We start from the raw sequence: 24,620 nt of genomic DNA on the forward strand, positions 1-24,620 counted from the left end.
CCCATTAAACCGCTGAACGTCCTGATCCTTTTTAACATTACCTTCCCCCCCCCCCCCCCCCCCACTCCTATCCCCTCCAACCCTTCCCTCCCGCCCCCTTGATTCACATATCCAAAAGCTGAAACTTCATCCTACGGATCCCGTGCGGGACTTCACTCCAAATACCATTCACTCCACTCATTCTCATAACCTAACCCAGCACATTCTGAACTTGACTCCGTGTCCGTGGTGATATTCTGTTTAAATAGGCCCCCCATACCCATATGAAGCGGTGCCTTCTTTTCGGTGTGTACCTAGCATCCCGCAGCTCCCATAGCATAAGCTCGTGAAGTTTATTTCTCCAGTACCAGTACGATGGCGCCCTGTCTGAGACCCAATGGTTGAGAATGCATTTTTTCCCCAAAATACAGGCCTTACTCAGAAAAAACTTCTTCTCCCACGACCCCTGGTCCCATACTGCGTTTGAGCAGAGCATCATTCGCTCAAAGGAGATGCGTACCCAATGTCGCAGAACCCAAGACACAAACCGAGAGAGAGCTGTCCAGAAGACCCGAGTGTCCCTACATTGCCACATGCCATGATAAAGGGTGGCTCCCCTCATTGCACACTTCGGATATGCATCCACCTCTACAATACCCGCATGCCATGCCTGTCTGGTGGAAAAGTATGCTCTATGAATAGTTCTAAAATGACATTCCTGCAATTCGGCGCTATGCACCACCCCCCCATTCCCCTTCAATGCTGCCAAGATTCTCCCTTCTGTTACTCTCCCTCCCGATTCCTGACTCCACCGCTCCGACACCTCCTTAACGTCCCTCTTGGGCCTGTATTCTCTCAGAGCTTTGTGGAACCCTGACACCGATACCTGCCCAGCCGCATCCCCAAACAGAAATTCTCTCAACTGCGTCCCAAAAGCCAGTGACAGGCTCTCACTAGGAAGCCCTTGCATATAATGTGTCAGCTGGCGGTAGGCAAACATCGTCATCGGCCCCCCCAGCGCATCTCCCTGCAAATTCTGAGTATGGAAGGATACTTCCGTCCTCCCTTAAAAAATTCTCCACGAGGATGAGGATGACTCCAGTATGCTCTAAGTCTCTGAAGACTTTGCTGTCCCTTCCTGGCTGAAAGTCCGCATTACCAGTCACTGGTAGCAGCACACTACTTTCTGGGTTCTGCCCCCAGAGTCTCAATATATCCCGCCATATGAGTCGCAATGGGGTTAACAAGACACTATCCTTCATCAAGGCGGGGAGAGCTTTTCGCTTTGCGTGCAGCAAGAAATTAATGTACCAGGGAGCAAAATAGGCTTTTTCCAGGGCCACATCTGTGTAAGTTGTACCCAATCCCTGAGGTGCCGCAGCAAACACGCCTGATTATACTCCCGCATGTCAGGCATACCGAGCCCCCCATCTATCGCAGCCCCACACACATACCGCCATTGCATTTTCGCTTTCTTGCCAGCCCAACAAAAACTAGCCACTACCCCCTGAAGTCTCTCTTCAGCAAGCGGATGGGAATGGCCTGTAGTACATAAAGCCATTTCGGGAATACCATCATACGGTACACATGCAACCTCCCCATGAAAGACAATGGTAAAGATATCCAGGAAGACAGTTGTACCTTAGTCTCTTTCAACAGCCTCGAAACATTCCTCTCATACAACTGAGCTGGGTCCTGTTTATTTACACCTTATATTTGTGTAAACAAAGAAACTGACACCTGTTATAAAAAGAATAATCAAAATTTTTTTATTTTTTTCAACTGTTCTCCGTCGAACAGAAGCAGTGTGGGAACTCCACCCTGGAAGCAAAGTCTGTTTACATAATATATTTTTAGCAATAATACAGAGATATATATTTGCTTAGCAGTAATACAGAGATATATGCTTGCTCAGCTTTGCTCTTGCTTTGCTTAAGATACTTATCTTCTCCTCAGTTTAAATACACTTACATTCACACTGCACCCAATGTGTGCACGTCAGCAACCCTTTCCTTTGAAGCTTGTTCTCACATTTCTTATCTACAAATGTCTGCAAGCAACATTCCTTCTGCTAACCCCCCTTACACAGCCTCCTGTCTCTGCTTTGCACCAGGCTGCTCAGCTCAAGGTTAATTCTATGACTCCCTCATTGTTCTCACAGGTTTGTGACTCATAGGTCCTTTGCCTTTAACACTTGCACTTCACTGACCATAGGAACTTTATACTGTTCAACAGTTTCTCATTATATTTCTGTAGAATGTTCATTATTATTAACAGTCCATTGGCATCTGGATACCTAAATATCTGAAGGCTCCAGTCACCCAGCGCAGGGGGAATTGATCCCATTCCGCTCTATCAACCCCTGGGCTCGCCATGGCTTCCGACTTTGCGAGATTCAGTTTAAACCCAGCAAAATCACCATACTCCCTTATACTTTCCATAAGATACTCTAAGGAGCTCTTCGGATCCTGGATTAACACCAGCAGGTCATCCGCAAAAGCTGCCGTTTTAAATACCCGAGTTGGGATTTGTACCCCATGTATGTCCGCGTTATGGCCTATCTCCCGCAACAAAGGGTCCAGAGACAACACAAATAGGAGCGGGGACAGAAGACACCCCTGCCTGGTACCTCTGCCGATAGAAAACCACTCCGAGAATCCACCATTGTCACCCTGGAGCACTTAAAACGCCACCTACATAAGTGTGCTGGTACACAAGAATTTTGGCAACATGTTTGGAAAATAATTTCATCAATATTGCATATACAGCAATCATCAATGCACCTTATTATTTTTGGCTCAATGTCAATAACACAAAAACTGGACAAATATGATGCAAAATCTGTCCTACAAATACATACATGTGAAATCTCCTTGGCAGAGAAATGCAGTTCATTTCTGTTTGTATCTAAAGTATGGGACAAATATGATAAATGCTCTCTTCTCAACACTCATAACTTATACTAGTTTACTGTTTTTCATTTTTCCCCTTTATAATGAATCACAATTCATTGTTAGGCCATGTTTTCACTGACTTTGTTAAATTTTTTGTATTTTATATATAATAAAGGTACTTGGACTTGCTGGATGGTGCTGTATATTATTATCATCCCATATATCTTTGTTATATAGGAACATACAGTGCTGTATATAGTGTTTGTTTTGCTCCTACAATGTGACCAAAATCAGTGTGAAACATAGGCTCACACCAGATACTGTGGACTGTTCACTTCTAACCATGGTAGTTCTGAAAAGAGAATACAAACACACCAAAGGTACACAGTCAGGTAAAACGTAGGGCCAGAGAGCCATCAGAATCTGCCAGATTAATCCATTAGCTCTTCTTGGAGAAATCTAAAGTAAGTTATTCATCAGGGATATCCTGAAAACCTGGCCTGTGTGTAGCACTCTGGCATCCCTGCTCTGAGTACTTTCTACCAGAAATCAAGAGGGTACTACGCCTTCAAGCATATCTTAACCTCACACGTATAGAAAAGCTTAAGAGAAGGTTCAACCTTATTTTTATCTCTGTGAACAGCAATTGCCATCTTCATTATATTACATTACATTAAAGGCTTATATTCTGCATGTAACACTACAGTTCAATGTGAATTTCAAAACTGACGACTAGGAAAATTCTCACTAAAACAATAAAATTCAGAAATATACATGGAACCGTCAGACAACTCAGCGGCTAGAATTTAGATAAAACAAACTTGCAAAAAAGGAAGGAAATTAGGGGATAGGGAAAGGGGATGGGATTTGATATACCACCTTCTGCGGCTACGATCAAATCATTTACTTATTATATACAGGTACTTATTTTGATCTGGGGCAATGGAGGGTTAAGTGACTTGCCCAGAGTCATAAGGATCTGCAACGGGAATCAAACACGGTTCCCTGGTTCTCAGGCCACTGCACTAACATTAGACAACAACTACACTCAACCATATCAAAGACCAAGAGTAAGAAAGCAACAAACAGCTACCACAGCATCTACTGTGAAACCTGCCCCTTCTTTATGAGATTACTCCTATAGCAATAAACACCAGTACATAGACACACAGCTTATATACCAGCCTCTGCCCACCCCTTTCCTCCTCTCTCACCCCAAACAGCTGTACCCCGGCACGTGTTAACATTCTTCCTCCCAGCCTACGCACCTCTCCCTACATCAGCAAAAGCACCTCTCCATCTTTCTTGCCCCTTCCCCATAGCTACACGTCAGTATATGCACCCTCCTCTCCCCTTGCAACTATACACTGGCATACACATCTCCCCCCAACATAACTATTACACAACAGGTGAACTCAAGAATACAGATTGTGCATTCAAATAGCTATGCAGCATCAGCAACCCCCCACCACCCCATATACTTGGACACAAACACACACAGGTGTACGTCGATACAGATATCCATGCCTCCCATCCTCACAGCTATGTACTGGCATTAAGGCCCCTCCCACAGAAATAACACCAGCAGTCATTCCCCTCTCCATATATATGAATGTTTGCATTGCACCCGTCACATACACAAATCAGTATGTTCACCCTCACATTCACTATCCCTCCCAAATTTCTACTATGAATTACCTCCCATCTCCCTCTTCCATATGTATACAATATTATGTAAATAACTGAGTTCACAGCCAACCCATGAGCCAGCCACACAGCGTCCATGCCACAAAGACATCTTATCAAATGTTGTGTCTCTGCAGGTCTTGGCTTACTCCTGTGTGTACAGTTACTACAATCAAGATACAGAGAAGATGGATGTCATAGAGCAACAGACAGAAAGCCTAGAACTTCATACCAGTGCCCTGGAAATTCTTCTGGGTGAGTTCAGATATCCAGTTTCCTCCCTTATTGGCTGTATCTCAAAGATTCCTGCTGCCCTGAATAATTCCCCTAATGCATATCCACCCACCTTCAGTCATGGCCCACTGATATTTCCTGTGCCCCTCACTCTCCCTCTTCTTCCCTTTCCTCATGAGTAAACTCTGCTGTTTTCCATTGACAAACGGGATTGAGTTAGATCACAAGTAGATGACCTCATTTGATGGCACCAGGGTAGAAGTGCTGTCGCAGTCATCAGACCTTCTTGAAAAGTTCTAAACATATGCAGCCCTCCCTCACACAGTGGTCTCCTCAGTTTTGTTTCTTCCACTCAGGTCTTCATACTCTGTGTGTTTAATGTATTTCCACTGAGTTTCTTTATTGTTTTTCTGTCACTCGAAATGTGGCATGAAAATCCAGAGCTTCAATATGCATAGCAGATGCCTCTTGTGCCTCAGTCCTAAACACAACCAGAAAGACTGTTAAGCATTGCGTTCAAATGTCACCAAGAGTATGAATAGATTGAGCATTTGGACGCTGAAAAAAAGTTGCTGCTTGAAACATCTCATTAAGAAAGTGGCTTCTGCATAGAACTCGCTTACTCTTATGCAGACCAGTCAAGAATCCTCCAAGGAGAACCCTTCACCCTTTTGGCACAGTGGCTATATTAAAAAGAAAAGATTAATTGAACACATTTGATCTACCGCTCAAGCGACATAGGCATAGAGCGGTTCACATATCTGTACAGGTACTTTCTGTCCCAAATGGGCTCACAATCTAAGTATTTTTTATGCCTGGGGCAATGGAAGGTTAAGAGTTCAGTCACCCAAAGGGCAGAAGACCCAAAGCACAGCCACTTGAGGACCTGTACATTCCTGAGCTGAAATTGTTTCCAGAGCTAGTTGGTGCAAGCAGACTAGTGCAGATTCTTCTGATAAAAGGAGATGCTAGGACTCATTCTCTGTGCAGAAACATCAGTGCAATGATGGCGTCTCTCTGATAGAGCAATCTGACACTGAAGGGCTTTTTCAACACACTGTCCTACCACTGCATAAATATCCTACTCCCAAGACACTGGGTGCTGACTCCTAAGGTGAATCCTAGCATCAGGTAACTATGATTCGGATTATTCTTCCCAATGTACATCACTTTGCATTTGCCCACATTAAATTTCATCTGCCATTTGGATGCCCAGTCGTCCAACTTTGTAAGGTCTTCCTGCAATTTTACACAGTTTGCATTTTTCTAATTCCCTCAAGTAGATCCAAGATTAATGGACCATAATGGGGGAGAAAGATATTTCAAGGAGCTGTTTTCTTCAAGAATAGCTGCTTACCAGCTCTGTATAATGCAGTATATGCACGCCATCTTTCAAAAATTGTAAGTCTTCCCACAGACTCTATGCAAGATCAAGAATCTAACAGTTACTGAACTGGTTGAGACCAAAGGACCCTTTAGCCTAGTATCCTGTTTCTAACAGCAGCCAATCCAGGTCATACGTACCTGGCAGAATCCCTAAAATTTAGCAAGATTCCATGCTATTTATCCCCAGGAATAATGTACCACTTTGTAGCTTCATGGAGTTGTCCCCTAGTCTTTGTAATTTTTGAAAAAGTACATAAGTACATAAGTAATGCCACACTGGGAAAAGACCAAGGGTCCATCGAGCCCAGCATCCTGTCCACAACAGCGGCCAATCCAGGCCAAGGGCACCTGGCAAGCTTCCCAAACGTACAAACATTCTATACATGTTATACCCGAAATTGTGGATTTTTCCCAAGTCCATTTAGTAGCGGTTTATGGACGTACTTTAGGAAACCGTCTAACCCTCCTATCAGTTTGCGGATACCCATTGTACTCCATCCAGGATTTTATAGACCTCTATCGTATATCCAATCAGCTGTCTCTTCTCTAAGTTGAACATCCCTAATTTCTTTAGCCTTTTCTTATACAAAAGGAGTTCCATCCCCTTAATCCCCTTTAGATTGTAAGCTCCTTGAACAGGGACTTTCCTTCTCTGTTAAACTGTACAGCACTGCGTAACCCTAGTAGCGCTTTAGAAATGTTAAGTAGTAGTGTTAAGTAGTAGGTAATCATCTTGGTTGTCCTTCTCTATATCTTTTCTAAGCTATGGCTGATGACGTTTAATGTGAGCAAGTGCAAAGTGATACATGTGGGAAAGAGGAACCCGAATTATAGCTACGTCTTGCAAGGTTCCACGTTAGGAGTCACGGACCAAGAAAGGGATCTAGGTGTCGTCGTTGATGATACGTTGAAACCTTCTGCTCAGTGTGCTGCTGCGGCTAAGAAAGCAAATAGAATGTTAAGTATTATTAGGAAAGGAATGGAAAACAAAAATGAGGACGTTATAATGCCTTTGTATTGCTCCATGGTGTGACCACACCTCTAATATTGTGTTCAATTCTGGTTGCCGCATCTCAAAAAAGATATAGTGGAATTAGAAAAGGTGCAGAGAAGGGCGACGAAAATGATAAAGGGGATGGGACAACTTCCCTATGAGGAAAGGCTAAAGCGGCTAGGGCTCTTCAGTTTGGAGAAAAGGCAGCTGAGGGGAGATATGATAGAGGTCTATAAAATAATGAGTGCAGTTGAACGGGTAGATGTCAAGCGTCCATCTTGCTGCTTGTTATTATTGGTAACTAGTAAAAAAGCCCCGTTTCTGATGCAAATGAAACGGGGGCTAGCAAGGTTTTCTTCAGAGTGTGCATGTGGGAGTGTCCCTGCCCTCTGCCCTCTCTCCCTCCCCCTCCGAGTCCAGTCCTTCAGTGTTAAGTTTCCTGCTGTTCTGTGTTTGTGTTACAGAGAGAGTGAAGGCATCTCTCTCCCCTCCCCCCTCTGAGTCCTTCACTGTTACAGAGAGAGGGATTTCGTGCTGTTTTCCTTCAGTCATGGGGAAACCGGATATCTCTGGCGCTTCACACTTCCGGCTGGAGGCTTCATAGAACGTTGGGGTTGCCTTTTATATACAGTGGGGGAAATAAGTATTTGATCCCTTGCTGATTTTGTAAGTTTGCCCACTGACAAAGACATGAGCAGCCCATAATTGAAGGGTAGGTTATTGGTAACAGTGAGAGATAGCACATCACAAATTAAATCCGGAAAATCACATTGTGGAAAGTATATGAATTTATTTGCATTCTGCAGAGGGAAATAAGTATTTAATCCCTCTGGCAAACAAGACCTAATACTTGGTGGCAAAACCCTTGTTGGCAAGCACAGCGGTCAGACGTCTTCTGTAGTTGATGATGAGGTTTGCACACATGTCAGGAGGAATTTTGGTCCACTCCTCTTTGCAGATCATCTCTAAATCATTAAGAGTTCTGGGCTGTCGCTTGGCAACTCGCATCTTCAGCTCCCTCCATAAGTTTTCAATGGGATTAAGGTCTGGTGACTGGCTAGGCCACTCCATGACCCTAATGTGCTTCTTCCTGAGCCACTCCTTTGTTGCCTTGGCTGTATGTTTTGGGTCATTGTCGTGCTGGAAGACCCAGCCACGACCCATTTTTAAGGCCCTGGCGGAGGGAAGGAGGTTGTCACTCAGAATTGTACGGTACATGGCCCCATCCATTCTCCCATTGATGCGGTGAAGTAGTCCTGTGCCCTTAGCAGAGAAACACCCCCAAAACATAACATTTCCACCTCCATGCTTGACAGTGGGGACGGTGTTCTTTGGGTCATAGGCAGCATTTCTCTTCCTCCAAACACGGCGAGTTGAGTTCATGCCAAAGAGCTCAATTTTTGTCTCATCTGACCACAGCACCTTCTCCCAATCACTCTCGGCATCATCCAGGTGTTCACTGGCAAACTTCAGACGGGCCGTCACATGTGCCTTCCGGAGCAGGGGGACCTTGCGGGCACTGCAGGATTGCAATCCGTTATGTCGTAATGTGTTACCAATGGTTTTCGTGGTGACAGTGGTCCCAGCTGCCTTGAGATCATTGACAAGTTCCCCCCTTGTAGTTGTAGGCTGATTTCTAACCTTCCTCATGATCAAGGATACCCTACGAGGTGAGATTTTGCGTGAAGCCCCAGATCTTTGTCGATTGACAGTCATTTTGTACTTCTTCCATTTTCTTACTATGGCACCAACAGTTGTCTCCTTCTCGCCCAGCGTCTTACTGATGGTTTTGTAGCCCATTCCAGCCTTGTGCAGGTGTATGATCTTGTCCCTGACATCCTTAGACAGCTCCTTGCTCTTGGCCATTTTGTAGAGGTTAGAGTCTGACTGATTCACTGAGTCTGTGGACAGGTGTCTTTCATACAGGTGACCATTGCCGACAGCTGTCTGTCATGCAGGTAATGAGTTGATTTGGAGCATCTACCTGGTCTGTAGGGGCCAGATCTCTTACTGGTTGGTGGGGGATCAAATACTTATTTCCCTCTGCAGTATGCAAATAAATTCATATACTTTCCACAATGTGATTTTCCGGATTTAATTTGTGATGTGCTATCTCTCACTGTTACCAATAACCTACCCTTCAATTATGGGCTGCTCATGTCTTTGTCAGTGGGCAAACTTACAAAATCAGCAAGGGATCAAATACTTATTTCCCCCACTGTATATAGATTTCTTAAGTTGCTAATGATGTGGGAATATGTAAAGTCCCCTAAGATTGCTTGTTATATTCTAGGCTATGTTAATATTTCATTTTTATTATTAAAGAGCTAATTATTAGCTCATAGAAATACCCCTAATTGGTTCAAGGGTCTATAAAGCAGAGATCAGACCTGGGGTGGGAGCCAGGGAATTGAAGTCTAAACTGAGGCTTCCTGTGCCTATTAGCTATTTTATATTGACACTATGGTAACTTTAAATTAGCCCCTTTAAATGCTAGCCTATGGAATTGTAACAGAGACTTGATATGGTAAGAAAAACTATTCCTTAAACTCCTTTGCTATGTGAGCAGAATAACTTAAAATAAAGTCCCTGAAGTTACCTATTTAATCTGTCTACCTTTCCCCACGTTTAAAAGCAATTTCCCAGCAAATTCTTACCAGTGTAGTTCTATCCTCCTCTGGAAGTTCTCTCACATCACCTCTTCAGGACATGATAGTGTCTCTATCTCTCCAGTCTAACGGGAGAACAATAGTTGAAGCTGGTATTCTCCCCTATGATCTTCCTAAACAAGGATCCATTCTTCACCTGAATATCTGCTGTCTCGCACTCATAGTGTGAACATCTACCAGAATGTTGCATGGCCTCAGATGGAAGACATTTTCATTGTGGTGTACTAGTGACGTTCTGGATCCTTTCAGCAGCCAACCTGGTAATCGAATTGTGCATTCTGTATCATCTGTCAATATCAAGATTGAGCACTTCCTCGGTAAAAGTGCACTTGAGTAACATGGTAGATGACATAAGACTATGAGAATAGTCATACTGGGTCAGACCAATAACCATCTAGCCCAGTATCCTGCTTCCAGCAGTGGCCATTCCAGATAAGTACCTGGCAGAAACCCAAATAGTATATATACAATATATATACAATATAAAGAGGAAAAAGGAAAACGACTCCACAGGAAATAATATCAAGAGAACAGGCGTAGTAGTCTTGTAGCAACAACATCAACCAGCACTCACCAAAGAAAATGTTTATATCTTTTAAGTTTATAAGTGTGTAAGTTTCATCAATCAGTTTTCCTCAGTTGTCTTGTTTTTATATAAAAAAGGGCACATTCCAAGTGTCACATCTGTGGTCGTGACCCCCCCTCAGGCTTACCTTATTTCTGGCGGTCAGCTTCTAAGCTGGTTTCTGTCTGGTCTTTCTAAGTTAGCTGTGTCTCTGTGTGTTGGCTGCTTCCAGCATGGCTCTGATTTCTCCACTATACTGCACCTGTGTGTGTTAAGCCTCTCTGTGCTTCAGTATGCTTTCTGCCTGTGTTTTGGTTTGTGTTTCTCTTGCCCTCTGGTGACTAGATCTGGTGGCTGCTTTGGATTGTCTATGTGCTGTTTCCCGTTCCAGACTTCAGCTCAGTCCAGTCCGGATATTCCGGTCTGCCAGACTTGCTTGTCTTGTTTGAGTCTGCACAGCACTCGTAGCTGCCTGGTGATTGCTGCAGCTTGAATCTCAGCTGCTGCTGGGCATATTAGCTATTTGGAAACTCTCTGCTTTGCCTTTGCATCGCCTAAGGCCCTGGTTTGTTGGTGCTTGTTGCACTTCTGCCTAGTCCAGTTTATAGTCTGTAATTCTTGCCTGATCCTAGTTTAGTCTTTGTGTAGCTTCTTGTACTGTATTGCTTGTTTCTCAGTCTTGTTTGTTGTTTGTCAGTATTTGTACCCTGTTTCAGTGGCTGCTTGCAGCTATCAGTTCTGTCTCTGGCCTGTCTGAGAGTCCTAGTCTAGTATTCTACCTAGCCTCCCTGTGTATTCTAGTCCCTGTGTCTATCCTGCTGGTATCCAGTTTCCGGCCCTGTCCGGCAAGTCCTGCCGGTCACCTGCACCCAGGTGCTCAACTCCTGGGGAACGGTGGTCAAGCGCAGGTGAAGTCTCTGCCTGTCCCCAGCTTGTTTGCCTCTGCTGCAACTCCAGTCCGGGGTTCCAGTCCTGTTCTGACTAGTCTCCGGTGTGGGGTGGTTTTGCCTGCCACTTGCGCTCCTTGGCAGTGGTCCAAGGGCTCATGATCCTAGTTCCTGCTTTTGGAAAACCTGACAGAATGCAAAGGCCATGAGCTCAGCAATATCATCCTACCAGCTGGGTTTCCAGCCTAACACTTTTTCCTTTGTGGGCAATCCGGGTCTCAGCCCAGGTCCAGCCCCTAGTTTCAGTTTGGATTTCAGTCTCCACCCAGTTTCTGCTCTTGATGAGTTGATAATGATCCGAAATTACCATGATAAACTTTTTCTTGATCCAGCCTTGAGGAATACTCCTGAAGCTGCAGCTGAGAGAAAGCGTGCCTGGGGGTTTAGGTTTTCTACAAACCCAGTTTCAGCGATTGATTCTTCTATCATGTTGGCATACTACCGCTACAAACTTCTCTCGCATCCAGCCCTGCGGGATACTCCGGAAGCTGACACCAAAAGAAGGCGCTGTGGAAGCCCCGAGTACAGGGCTTATACGCAGTTTTGGGGGAGCCTTCTGAGGGCCAGTCCCGGTTCAGTTCCTGATTCACAGATCCGGCCAAGATGATGCTGAGTCCACTCCGAGTTTGAGTTCCAGCCAAATGATGCTGAGTCCACTCTGAGTTTGAGTTCCAGCCAAGATGATGCCGAGTCCACTCCGAGTTTGAGTTCCAGTCAAGATGATGCTGAGTCCACGCCGAGGATGAGTTCCAGCCAAGACGATGCTGAGTCCACTCCGAGTTTGAGTTCCAGCCAAGACGATGCTGAGTCCACTCCGAGTTTGAGTTCCAGCCAAGACGATGCTGAGTCCACTCCAAGTTTGAGTTCCATCCAAAACAATGCTGAGTCCACTCCGAGTTTGAGTTCCAGCCAAGATGATGCTGAGTCCACTCCGAGTTTGAGTTCCAGCCAAGATGATGCTGAGTCCACTCCGCGTTCCCATTCCAGCCAAGATGATGCTGAGTCTACTCCGAGTTCCCATTCTAGCCAAGATGCTGAGTCTACTCCGAGTTTCAGTTCCAGCCTAGATGCTGAGTCTACTCTGATTCCCAGTTCCGGCCAAGCCGCTGAGTCCATGATAAGTTCCAGTTCCAGCCAAGCTGCTGAGCCTAAGCCGAGTTCCAGTTCCAGCCAAGATGCTGAGTCCAAGTCAAGTTTCAGTTCCAGCCAAGTTGCTCAGTCCCAGCCGAGTTCAAGCTCCAGCCCATCTACCCTTGGTCATGTTTTTAAGCTCCTCCGCAGGTTTCACCATTGTTACCCATGGAAACCTGAGCACTACCGTGGGGACACAGGAGCCTTGAGAGGGGAGGTACTGTCACATCTGTGGTCGTGACCCCCCTCAGGCTTACCTTATTTCTGGCGGTCAGCTTCTAAGCTGGTTTCTGTCTGGTCTTTCTAAGTTAGCTGTGTCTCTGTGTGCTTCCAGCATGGCTCTGATTTCTCCACTATACTGCACCTGTGTGTTAAGCCTCTCTGTGCTTCAGTATGCTTTCTGCTGGTGTTTTGGTTTGTGTTCCTCTTGCCCTCTGGTGGCCAGACCTGGTGGCTGCTTTGGATTGTCTATGTGCTGTTTCCCGTTCCAGACTTCAGCCCAGTCCAATCCGGATCTTCCGGCCTGCCAGACTTGTCTTGTTTGAGCCTGCACAGCACTCGTAGCTGCCTGGTGATTGCTGCAGCTGTGAATCTCAGCTGCTGCTGGGCTTATTAGCCATTTGGAAACTCTCTGCTTTGCCTTTGCATCACCTAAGGCCCTGGTTTGTTGGTGCTTGTTGCACTTCTGCCTAGTCCAGTTTAGTCTGTAATTCTTGCCTGATTCTACTTTAGTCTTTGTGTAGCTTCTTGTACTGTATTGCTTGTTTCCCGGTCTTGTTTGTTGTTTGTATGTCTAGTTCTAGGTTGTCTGTTTCTTGTTCAGTGGCTGCCTGGCAGCTTTCAGTTCTGTCTCTTGTCTACCAGTGTTTGTTCCCTGTTTCAGTGGCTGCTTGCAGCTTTCAGTTCTGTCTCTGGTCTGTCTGAGAGTCCTAGTCTAGTATTCTGCCTAGCCTCCCTGTGTATTCTAGTCCCTGAGTGTATCCTGCTGGTATCCAGTTTCCGGCCCTGTCCGGCAAGTCCTGCCGGCCACCTGCACCCAGGGCCTCAACTCCTGGGGAACGGTGGTCAAGTGCAGGTGAAGTCTCTGCCTGTCCCAGCTTGTTTGCCTCTGCTGCAACTCCAGTCCAGGGTTCCAATCCTGTTCTGCCTAGTCTCCGGTGTGGGGTAGTTTTGCCTGCCACTACCGCTCCTTGGCAGTGGTCCAAGGGCTCACGATCCTAGTTCCTGCTTTTGGAAAACCTGACACCAAGCCATAAACATTACAATATGAATGCAAATCTTCAAAATTTTATGGAGAAACAAAAGTGACTTTATTTTGTCTACGCACACAAAGCACAGTGCTGTCAAGACTATTACCAACACCTGAGCTCACACACAACAAATGGTGTTTCAGTCTATACAACCTGCTTCCGTGGTAGTCATAGACAGTCACTAAAAGAGCAAGTTGCACTGATGAAACAACACCATTTCCAAAGGACAATGATTGATTAAACTTCTACAGGGGTTGGATATGGAATAGCTGTGCGCTATAGGAGATCCTGTAGCCTTTTCATATTTAAGATCTGATACTTTGTGTTATGTCTGTGATACTTTGTACCATAGCTTGTAAGCCGCAGTGAGCCTGTTATCAAGCGGGAAAGAGCGGGGTATAAATGCTATAAATAAATAAATGTCTCTTTATCTAACACACACATATATTAAAGACAAATAGAAATACTTTTACATAACATTTACAAGATATAAACATTTTCTTTGGCGAGTGTTGGTGTTGTTGCCACGAGACTACTACTCCTGTTCTTCTCTGAAATTATTTATTGTGGAGTGGGTGGTTTTCCTTTTTCCCCTTTATATTGTATATATACTATGTGAGTTTCTGCCAGGAATGACCACTGTTGAAAGCAGGACACTGAGCTAGATGGACCATTGGTCTAATCCAGTATGGCTACTCTTACGTTTTTATAAACTCAAATAGTAGCAACATTCCATGACGGCAGGCAAAGACCTTTATGGTTCATCCAGTCTGCCCAACAAGATAAATTCATGGTATAAGAATGGGCTGTGTCAGCGCGCAACTTTGTAAACAGGGGGGGGACAGTCAACAAATTCTTCATATACAGTAAATGTTCAGAAATCTAAACTAAGCAAAATAACATGTGGACATTGCAAATTTATCATATGTAGAGCTATAGTGCCTTTGAAATATTGTCAAGTTACAATGAAGAGAAATAACTTTAAAAAGGACAGGATATAGCTGTCCCTATAATGAGAGATTATAACAGGTGGGGATTCTCTGGTTCTTTCAGAAGGAACATCTTTGTCTTTGAATCAAGCTTATCTGCAGCCACAAAAAGCTTATTTTCAAAGAATATTATTTTTCTAACTTTTAAAATATATGATTTTTAACTCATCTCCACAGATTCCTCTTTCATTTTCTCAAACCTTATTTCACTTCCACAGCTCCATACTTCCAGTTCTTTGGTAAGAGTAATCTTAAGAACCCAAGTTGGTTGGGAGGTAGTGAGGAAAGTATATGTAATTTATGTTTGTATATGATTTGCAATATAGCACACACTCCCTTATGAGTATATGAATTGCACTTTGAACTGCATGCTCAAGAGGTGTATATGTTCTTGCTGAACACAGTCTTGGGTGAACTTCTTCAAAACGGTGTCAGTCCATGGTCTTTACCGCCACCTTCTCTAAGCCACTTACTCAGAGGAGGAAAGAAACCTTACATAATAGAATGTAGACTAGTTTTGGCATAGTACCTTAAGAGAACCTATATGCAGGACGACCCAGACTAGGGCATATTGTTATGACCTTGTCAAACTGAGTGGACTGTGTTGCTCATTGCTACACATTAGCAGACCTTGCTTTGCAAAATGCAACCAAAGCCCATCGAGTAAGGGCTATAGCTTCGATTGCTCAACTTTATTTAGTCCACATGGAGGAAATTTGTAAAGCCACTACACATTCTTCTATCTATACCTCTATCTCACAGTGTGGTATGGATGCCCAATCAGGAAGAAACAGCACATTTGGCCATTACCTAAACTGTTCAATTGAAGATCAGATCCCGCTCTCGTTTTACCTGGGTTGCTCCAGAAGATGGCAATGTAAGAGTAAACCAACCTTCAGCTTTGGGGGTTCTTTATTAAAGTGGCTGATTTCATTCTCCTGTCTACAGAGCTAAAGATCCTTTGTGCTTATCCTAGGTTTTCTTGAATCTTTCTTAGTTTATAATCTGTTTCTATTCCTGTAGATGAAGCACTGTTGCACTGCCAGGATTTGGCCTCTTCCATTTGCTTGCTAAAAGCAGAGCACTTCAACACTGGCGTGGAACTACTGCGCAGGATTCAGGAGAGGCTTGTGGCTATTCTGCACCATTCCACCCAGGTGACAGTTTGCTTGTAACTTTTGGAGGGTATGGGAGAGGGTCCCTGATAGCTTCTTCTAGCTCTTTTGGGTTTCTGTTGAAATGAAAAGCAGCTCAGCTTAGTCTAAGATGCTGTGCCTTCTTTTTGCAGAGAAAACACTGTGGGAATGATGAAACGGGTGAACTAGGAGTTATCAAAGGATGTCCTAGACACTACTACTCTGGAAGGAGGTGTCTCTGTGCAAAGACAATCCAACTAGGACTCCTGATGAAAGCTTTAATGCAGAAGCATGGCCTGTGTTGAGTCCTGTTGCTTGTCTGCAATTGATTTTCTTGAACATATATGAATTGTGCACCACTGCTCAGTAAAGGACATCCTTTGGTAAGCTCCTGGTTCACCCATTTGGCCATTCCCACTGTATTTTGTCTGTGTTCGTAGCATATGGATCTACCTTGGCTTTCTCCTTTTGCTCCATTTATTCTCCTCTCCCTTTGACTGTGATACTGGGCTGCCTTTTTGCTCCATTTTATTCCCTCCCTCCCCAGCTATGGCAGTGACAGTCCAGTTGAGGGAAGTGACCATGATCTCCTCTGGAACCTGGTACAATATGCCCTTCAGCCAAGTAGGGGATGCTATGGGGATTATGTTTCTAGTATTATGTAAATGCAAATGAAAAAGTGAAGTAATAATGCTGCTTACCAAACAAAATCCCATGAAAACTGTGTAAAAAAATATTTTCATATGTCCAAAATGTCAATTTTTCATTACTTCAAAATTCACAATAACTTAATAACAAATTTCAATCTTTTAATTAACTTTTAAATGGAGGAAAAAGCTAAAGGTGGACAAAGCCATGGGACCGGACGGGATCCACCCCAGGATATTGAGGGAGCTCACAGAGGTTTTGGCGTGTCCTCTTAAAGATTTAAGAGGGAGAGATTCCGAGGGATTGGAGAACGGCGGATGTGGTCCCTCTTCACAAAAGTGGTGATAGGGAAGAAGCTGGAAACTACAGGCCGGTAAGCCTCACTTCGGTTATTGGAAAAGTAATGGAAGCCATGCTGAAGGAAAGGATAGTAAATTTCCTGGAAGCCAATAAGTTGCAAGATCCGAGACAACATGGTTTTACCAAAGGGAAATCGTGCCAAACGAATCTCATTGAGTTCTTTGATTGGGTGACAGGAGAATTGAATCAGGGACGAGCTATGGACGTAATCTACTTAAATTTCAGCAAAGCTTTTGACACGGTTCCCCACAGGAGGCTCTTAAATAAACTGGATGGGCTGAAGATAGGACCCGAAGTGGTGAACTGGATTAGGAACTGGTTGACGGACAGACGCCAGAGGATGGTGGTGAATGGAATTCGCTCGGAGGCGGGAAAGGTGAGTAGTGGAGTGCCTCAGGGATCGGTGCTGGGGCCGATTCTGTTCAATATATTTGTGAGTGACATTGCCAAAGAGTTAGAAGATAAAGTTTGCCTATTTGCGGATGATACTAAGATCTGTAACAGAGTGGACACCCGGGAGGGAGTAGAAAACATGAAGAAGGATCAGAGGAAGCTAGAAGAATGGTCTAAGGTTTGGCAATTAAAATTCAATGCGAAGAAATGCAAAGTGATGCACTTAGGGAATAGAAATCCACGGGAGACGTATGTGTTAGGTGGGGAGAGTCTGATAGGTACGGACGGGGAGAGGGATCTTGGGTTGATAGTATCTGAAGATTTGAAGGCGACGAAACAGTGTGACAAGGCGGTGACCGTAGCTAGAAGGTTGTTAGGCTGTATAGGGAGAGGTGTGACCAGCAGAAGAAAGGGGGTGTTGATGCCCCTGTATAAGTCGTTGGTGAGGCCCCGCCTAGAGTATTGTGTTCAGTTTTGGAGTCCATACCTTGCTAAGGATGTAAAAAGAATTGAAGCAGTGCAAAGAAAAGCTACGAGAATGGTATGGGATTTGCGTTACAAGACATATGAGGAGAGACTTGCTGAACTAAACATGTATACTCTGGAGGAAAGGAGAAATAGGGGTGATATGATATAGACTTTCAAATATTTGAAAGGTATTAATCCGCAAACGAACCTTTTCCAGAGATGCGAAGGCGGTAGAACGAGAGGACATGAAATGAGATTGAAGGTGGGTAGACTCAAGAAAAATGTCAGGAAGTTTTTTTCACAGAGAGAGTAGTGGATGCTTGGAATGCCCTCCCGCGGGAGGTGGTGGAAATAAAAACGGTAACGGAATTCAAACATGCGTGGGATAAGCATAAAGGAATCCTGTGCAGAAGGAATGAATCCTCATGAGCTTAGTCGAGATCGGGTGGCAGAGCCGGTGGTGGGAGGCAGGGCTGGTGGTTGGGAGGTGGGGATAGTGCTGGGCATACTTATACGGTCTGTGCCAGAGCCGGTGGCGGGAGGCGGGGATAGTGCTGGGCAGACTTATATGGTCTGTGCCCTGAAGGGCACAGGTACAAATCAAAGTAGGGTATACACAAAAAGTAGCACATATGAGTTATCTTGTTGGGCAGACTGGATGGACCTTGCAGGTCTTTTTCTGCTACTATGTTACCTCAGTCAGAGTCCCAGTCATCACGATCTTAGCTAGATCACTGATTTAGAAAGGACAATCACTTCATAGGTCAACAAAACCTCCTAAAGTTCAAAATTTAAATCAAACGTGAACATCAGTTATCTTGTGCCATGTCAAAATGGTCCCACTGACGGTGGCCAACGTTTCAGAAGCTGCATCAGGGTACAAGGACCATTTTTATTGATGACAAAATGAACAACAAAGCACATTGAACAGTCAGTGAGGCAGATGCACTAAAGCTAAATGAGCCTTTAATGACCCTCCAGCGAGGAAAATTTGATCCGTTGCATGCATCAAAGGGCTTTTCCCGAGGAAGCCAGCAGCTAATGAAAACGGAATGGAGATGAGCAATTAGTGTGAAAACCCCATTGAAACGACATGCACTAACCTTTTCCGATTGCCTTTACGCAGGAAAAAGGCAGGAAATCTAACGAGAGGTCTGGACCTCTCGTTAGGACAGCTCTGTGCCAGGAAAAATCATTAAGTGAAAAAATAAACTAACTTTGAGCCAATCCCAGCGCAGTAGCAGAGCTAAAAGCGCTGTGATTGGTCCAAAGGACGTCAGAAAACACATCAAATAAAAAAAGGATCGGGAGGGGGCAAGGGCGCTCATCAGGAGCGTCCTGTATGGACGGCCTTGCCCCCCCCCCCCCCCCCCCGCTGCTCCCTACTTTCCGCCGCTCCCCCCCCCCCCGAAAAAGCAAAATGCTAGCTGCCCCGGTCCCCCTCCCTTCCTGTTCCTGTGTTCTGCAGAGCTAACTCCGCCTCCCGTCATTCTTCTACGTCAGAAGGAGGCGGGGCCTGGGCCAGGGAAGAAGAGACGTCATGGAGACTCTACAACCAACACAATAGATCTTCCTGCCCGTGCAGCGCTTCTGAAAGAGGTGAGAGGCGCTGCTCGGGTCGTTAATAGGGAGGGGGGTCTCGGTGGAGGGGGGGAGCGGCGTAGTCGACCTCAGGGGGGGCAGCGGGGGCGGGGCACGGGGCGAAAGAATGACGGGAGGCGGAGTTAGCTCTACAGGAACAGGAAGGGAGGGGGACTGGGGCAGCTAGCATTTTGCTTTTTCGGGGGGGGGGAGCGGCGGAAAGTGGGGATCAGCGGGGGGGGGGGGGCAAGGCCGTCCATACAGGACGCTCCTGATGAGCGCCCTTGCCCCCTCCCGATCCTTTGTTTTTGGATTTTGCTGACCGGGTAGCCACATGTATGTGTTGTGGCTTTTTTTTTTGTTTGTTTTTACATTTGCAGCATGCGCAGAGCAGCCAGCAAAACGCTTGGCTGCTCTGCGCATGATTTAGGGGCCGATTACCGATGTGTATTGTGATTCTTTGATACATTGTACGTTTCAATACCGATCTGAGCATGTGTGACTTTTTTTTTTGGTGCATTCTTCGTTTTTTAAAAATCGTTAGGGACTTTAACATAAGTACATAAGTAGTGCCATACTGGGAAAGACCAAAGGTCCATCTAGCCCAGCATCCTGTCACCGACAGTGGCCAATCCAGGTCAAGGGCACCTGGCACGCTCCCCAAACGTAAAAACATTCCAGACAAGTTATACCTAAAAATGCGGAATTTTTCCAAGTCCATTTAATAGCGGTCTATGGACTTGTCCTTTAGGAATCTATCTAACCCCTTTTTAAACTCCGTCAAGCTAACCGCCCGTACCACGTTCTCCGGCAACGAATTCCAGAGTCTTATTACACGTTGGGTGAAGAAAAATTTTCTCCGATTCGTTTTAAATTTACCACACTGTAGCTTCAACTCATGCCCTCTAGTCCTAGTATTTTTGGATAGCGTGAACAGTCGCTTCACATCCACCCGATCCATTCCACTCATTATTTTATACACTTCTATCATATCTCCCCTCAGCCGTCTCTTCTCCAAGCTAAAAAGCCCTAGCCTTCTCAGCCTCTCTTCATAGGAAAGTCGTCCCATCCCCACTATCATTTTCGTCGCCCTTCGCTGTACCTTTTCCAATTCTACTATATCTTTTTTGAGATACGGAGACCAGTACTGAACACAATACTCCAGGTGCGGTCGCACCATGGAGCGATACAACGGCATTATAACATCCGCACACCTGGACTCCATACCCTTCCTAATAACACCCAACATTCTATTCGCTTTCCTAGCCGCAGCAGCACACTGAGCAGAAGGTTTCAGCGTATCATCGACGACGACACCCAGATCCCTTTCTTGATCCGTAACTCCTAACGCGGAACCTTGCAAGACGTAGCTATAATTCGGGTTCCTCTTACCCACATGCATCACTTTGCACTTGTCAACATTGAACTTCATCTGCCACTTGCACGCCCAATCTCCCAGTCTCGCAAGGTCCTCCTGTAATCGTTCACATTCCTCCTGCGACTTGACGACCCTGAATAATTTTGTGTCATCGGCGAATTTAATTACCTCACTAGTTATTCCCATCTCTAGGTCATTTATAAATACATTAAAAAGCAACGGACCCAGCACAGACCCCTGCGGGACCCCACTAACTACCCTCCTCCACTGAGAATACTGGCCACGCAATCCTACTCTCTGCTTCCTATCTTTCAACCAGTTCTTAATCCATAATAATACCCTACCTCCGATTCCATGACTCTGCAATTTCTTCAGGAGTCTTTCGTGCGGCACTTTGTCAAACGCCTTCTGAAAATCCAGATATACAATATCAACCGGCTCCCCATTGTCCACATGTTTGCTTACCCCCTCAAAAAAATGCATTAGATTGGTGAGGCAAGACTTCCCTTCACTAAATCCGTGCTGACTTTGTCTCATCAGTCCATGTTTTTGTATATGCTCTGCAATTTTATTCTTAATAATAGCCTCCACCATCTTGCCCGGCACCGACGTCAGACTCACCGGTCTATAATTAACGATTTTGATTTTTTTACGTTTGGTTGCTGCATCTGCCTCAGTGTGTTTTAACACATTCCAAACCCCAACAACTGAAACAGCAGCAAGAAATACAGAGGACCTGGCTTCTTATGAACCTCTATACAGCTGTGATGATAAGCAAAAATGTAGTAAAAAGTAAAAGAGAAAGCAAGAAAAATAAACCCACATCAAAGATCTCACTGTTACAGGGTGTTAAGCACTGTACTAGGGGCCCTAGCAGAGAGTGACTGGATATATGTTTCTCATATTAAGAGAAAAGCCTTTCTACGCTTTAAAGAGCGTTTGGCTGCAGTTCTCTCCATTAGCATCAATGCATGAAATTTGTTTTCCCCAGCTCAGTAAGAAGGTGATTTAGCCACAGTCCACACACCTAAAATCTTTTTACCGACAATCCCCACTTTACGGAGCAATTGACGGCTCCCCTGCCATGCAAAGTAATCCAATAAAATGCCCATCGGCGAGAGCAGTACAGAAGAATGAAGGATCCGTGCCAAATAAGATATCAAGTATTTCCAAAAATATTGCATTTTGGGACAGGATCAGAAAGCGTGGTAATAGGAATTAACCTCTAAAGTGCATTTCGGACAAATGGGGGAGTCAACCTTGCCCACTTTAGAGAGTTCTGCTCTAGTAATGAAAGCCCTGTGCAAACTACGATACTGACACTCCCTATAGTCTGCATTAACAGTGATACTTGCGATCCACTTAGTTAAGGGAAACAAGGACCATTTTTAAAGAGCACACAAACCTTTCACTGCTTGTATCCTGATGCAGCTTCTGTTAATGAAACGACCACCATCAGTGGGACCATTTTGACATGGCACAAGATAAGTGATGTTGACGTTTGTTGATTTAAATTTTGGACTTTAGGCAGTTTTTGACCTATGAAGTGATTGTCCTTTCCAAGTCAGTGATCTAGCTAAGATCATGGTGACTTACTCTGGGATCTCTTTCCTCCATTTAGAAGGTAATTAAAACATTGAGGTTTGCTACAGAATTAAGTCATAGGAGCCAGCTCTGTAATATTGAACAAAACTCTTGACTGTCCAGAAAGGAGTCATTTCTGTTGAGTTTAGCATCCACAATAATTTTGAAAAGTTGGCTCTTATGAATTAAGTTGTGAATTATTTTTAAGTAATTCAAAATTGAAGATTGGGGACTTAAATATTTTGACAGTTTTCAGTGGGATTTTTGTTTTGTAAACAGATCATTTCTAGTCCCAGGCTTCATTAGATCAAGCACTAGAAGACTTATACCTACAGTGGTGGAAATAAGTATTTGATCCCTTGCTGATTTTGTAAGTTTGCCCACTGACAAAGACATGAGCAGCCCATAATTGAAGGGTAGGTTATTGGTAACAGTGAGAGATAGCACATCACAAATTAAATCCGGAAAATCACATTGTGGAAAGTATATGAATTTATTTGCATTCTGCAGAGGGAAATAAGTATTTGATCCCCCACCAACCAGTAAGAGATCTGGCCCCTACAGACCAGGTAGATGCTCCAAATCAACTCGTTACCTGCATGACAGACAGCTGTCGGCAATGGTCACCTGTATGAAAGACACCTGTCCACAGACTCAGTGAATCAGTCAGACTCTAACCTCTACAAAATGGCCAAGAGCAAGGAGCTGTCTAAGGATGTCAGGGACAAGATCATACACCTGCACAAGGCTGGAATGGGCTACAAAACCATCAGTAAGACGCTGGGCGAGAAGGAGACAACTGTTGGTGCCATAGTAAGAAAATGGAAGAAGTACAAAATGACTGTCAATCGACAAAGATCTGGGGCTCCACGCAAAATCTCACCTCGTGGGGTATCCTTGATCATGAGGAAGGTTAGAAATCAGCCTACAACTACAAGGGGGGAACTTGTCAACGATCTCAAGGCAGCTGGGACCACTGTCACCACGAAAACCATTGGTAACACATTACGACATAACGGATTGCAATCCTGCAGTGCCCGCAAGGTCCCCCTGCTCCGGAAGGCACATGTGACGGCCCGTCTGAAGTTTGCCAGTGAACACCTGGATGATGCCGAGAGTGATTGGGAGAAGGTGCTGTGGTCAGATGAGACAAAAATTGAGCTCTTTGGCATGAACTCAACTCGCCGTGTTTGGAGGAAGAGAAATGCTGCCTATGACCCAAAGAACACCGTCCCCACTGTCAAGCATGGAGGTGGAAATGTTATGTTTTGGGGGTGTTTCTCTGCTAAGGGCACAGGACTACTTCACCGCATCAATGGGAGAATGGATGGGGCCATGTACCGTACAATTCTGAGTGACAACCTCCTTCCCTCCGCCAGGGCCTTAAAAATGGGTCGTGGCTGGGTCTTCCAGCACGACAATGACCCAAAACATACAGCCAAGGCAACAAAGGAGTGGCTCAGGAAGAAGCACATTAGGGTCATGGAGTGGCCTAGCCAGTCACCAGACCTTAATCCCATTGAAAATTTATGGAGGGAGCTGAAGCTGCGAGTTGCCAAGCGACAGCCCAGAACTCTTAATGATTTAGAGATGATCTGCAAAGAGGAGTGGACCAAAATTCCTCCTGACATGTGTGCAAACCTCATCATCAACTACAGAAGACGTCTGACCGCTGTGCTTGCCAACAAGGGTTTTGCCACCAAGTATTAGGTCTTGTTTGCCAGAGGGATCAAATACTTATTTCCCTCTGCAGAATGCAAATAAATTCATATACTTTCCACAATGTGATTTTCCGGATTTAATTTGTGATGTGCTATCTCTCACTGTTACCAATAACCTACCCTTCAATTATGGGCTGCTCATGTCTTTGTCAGTGGGCAAACTTACAAAATCAGCAAGGGATCAAATACTTATTTCCACCACTGTATCTGTATTTGCACAGAATGGGAAGAAATGCATTTCTTTCTCCTGTGGGGTTGCATTGCATGCAGAGTCTGACTTGCTGTAGTTTTCACTTCAAATTTGCTTTGCAGATTTCTGTTTTTCACTTGTGGTTAATATTCTGTGTTTGAGGTTCTGAGGTGGGAATCCTGTTGGCAGCCTCTCAGCTCTTTTGGCTGGGGGGTGGGGGGGGGGAATTATTCATAGGACTTAGATTGTCAGTAATTTCCATTTTCCTCTTTGCTGACAGGATTTTCGTATTGGATTCCAGTTCCGACCAGACCTTGATCACAGAGGGTTGAAGCTATCGAATATACCAGCCACAGCCCCTGTATTTGCCTATAAAGAGTGAGTCCCCTTAATTTGTGTTTACATCAGAAACAAGGAAGCTATACTTACAAAAAAGC

At 44.8% G+C, this 24,620-nt stretch overlaps 1 protein-coding gene across 1 annotated transcript in view; it reads left to right on the forward strand.

The window, feature by feature from the left end:
* The window catches only part of CUL9 (cullin 9), a 308,998-nt gene that overhangs the window by 282,702 nt on the left and 1,676 nt on the right, over positions 1-24,620 (forward strand). The window contains exons 38-40 of the mRNA XM_030195702.1: positions 4,697-4,814; positions 15,748-15,881; positions 24,464-24,561. Coding sequence (XP_030051562.1) covers positions 4,697-4,814; positions 15,748-15,881; positions 24,464-24,561 — 350 coding nt within the window. The remainder of the gene's footprint in view (positions 1-4,696; positions 4,815-15,747; positions 15,882-24,463; positions 24,562-24,620) is intronic.

The sequence above is a fragment of the Microcaecilia unicolor genome, chromosome 3 (genome assembly GCF_901765095.1).
Source record: "Microcaecilia unicolor chromosome 3, aMicUni1.1, whole genome shotgun sequence".
Taxonomy (NCBI): Eukaryota; Metazoa; Chordata; class Amphibia; order Gymnophiona; family Siphonopidae; genus Microcaecilia; species Microcaecilia unicolor.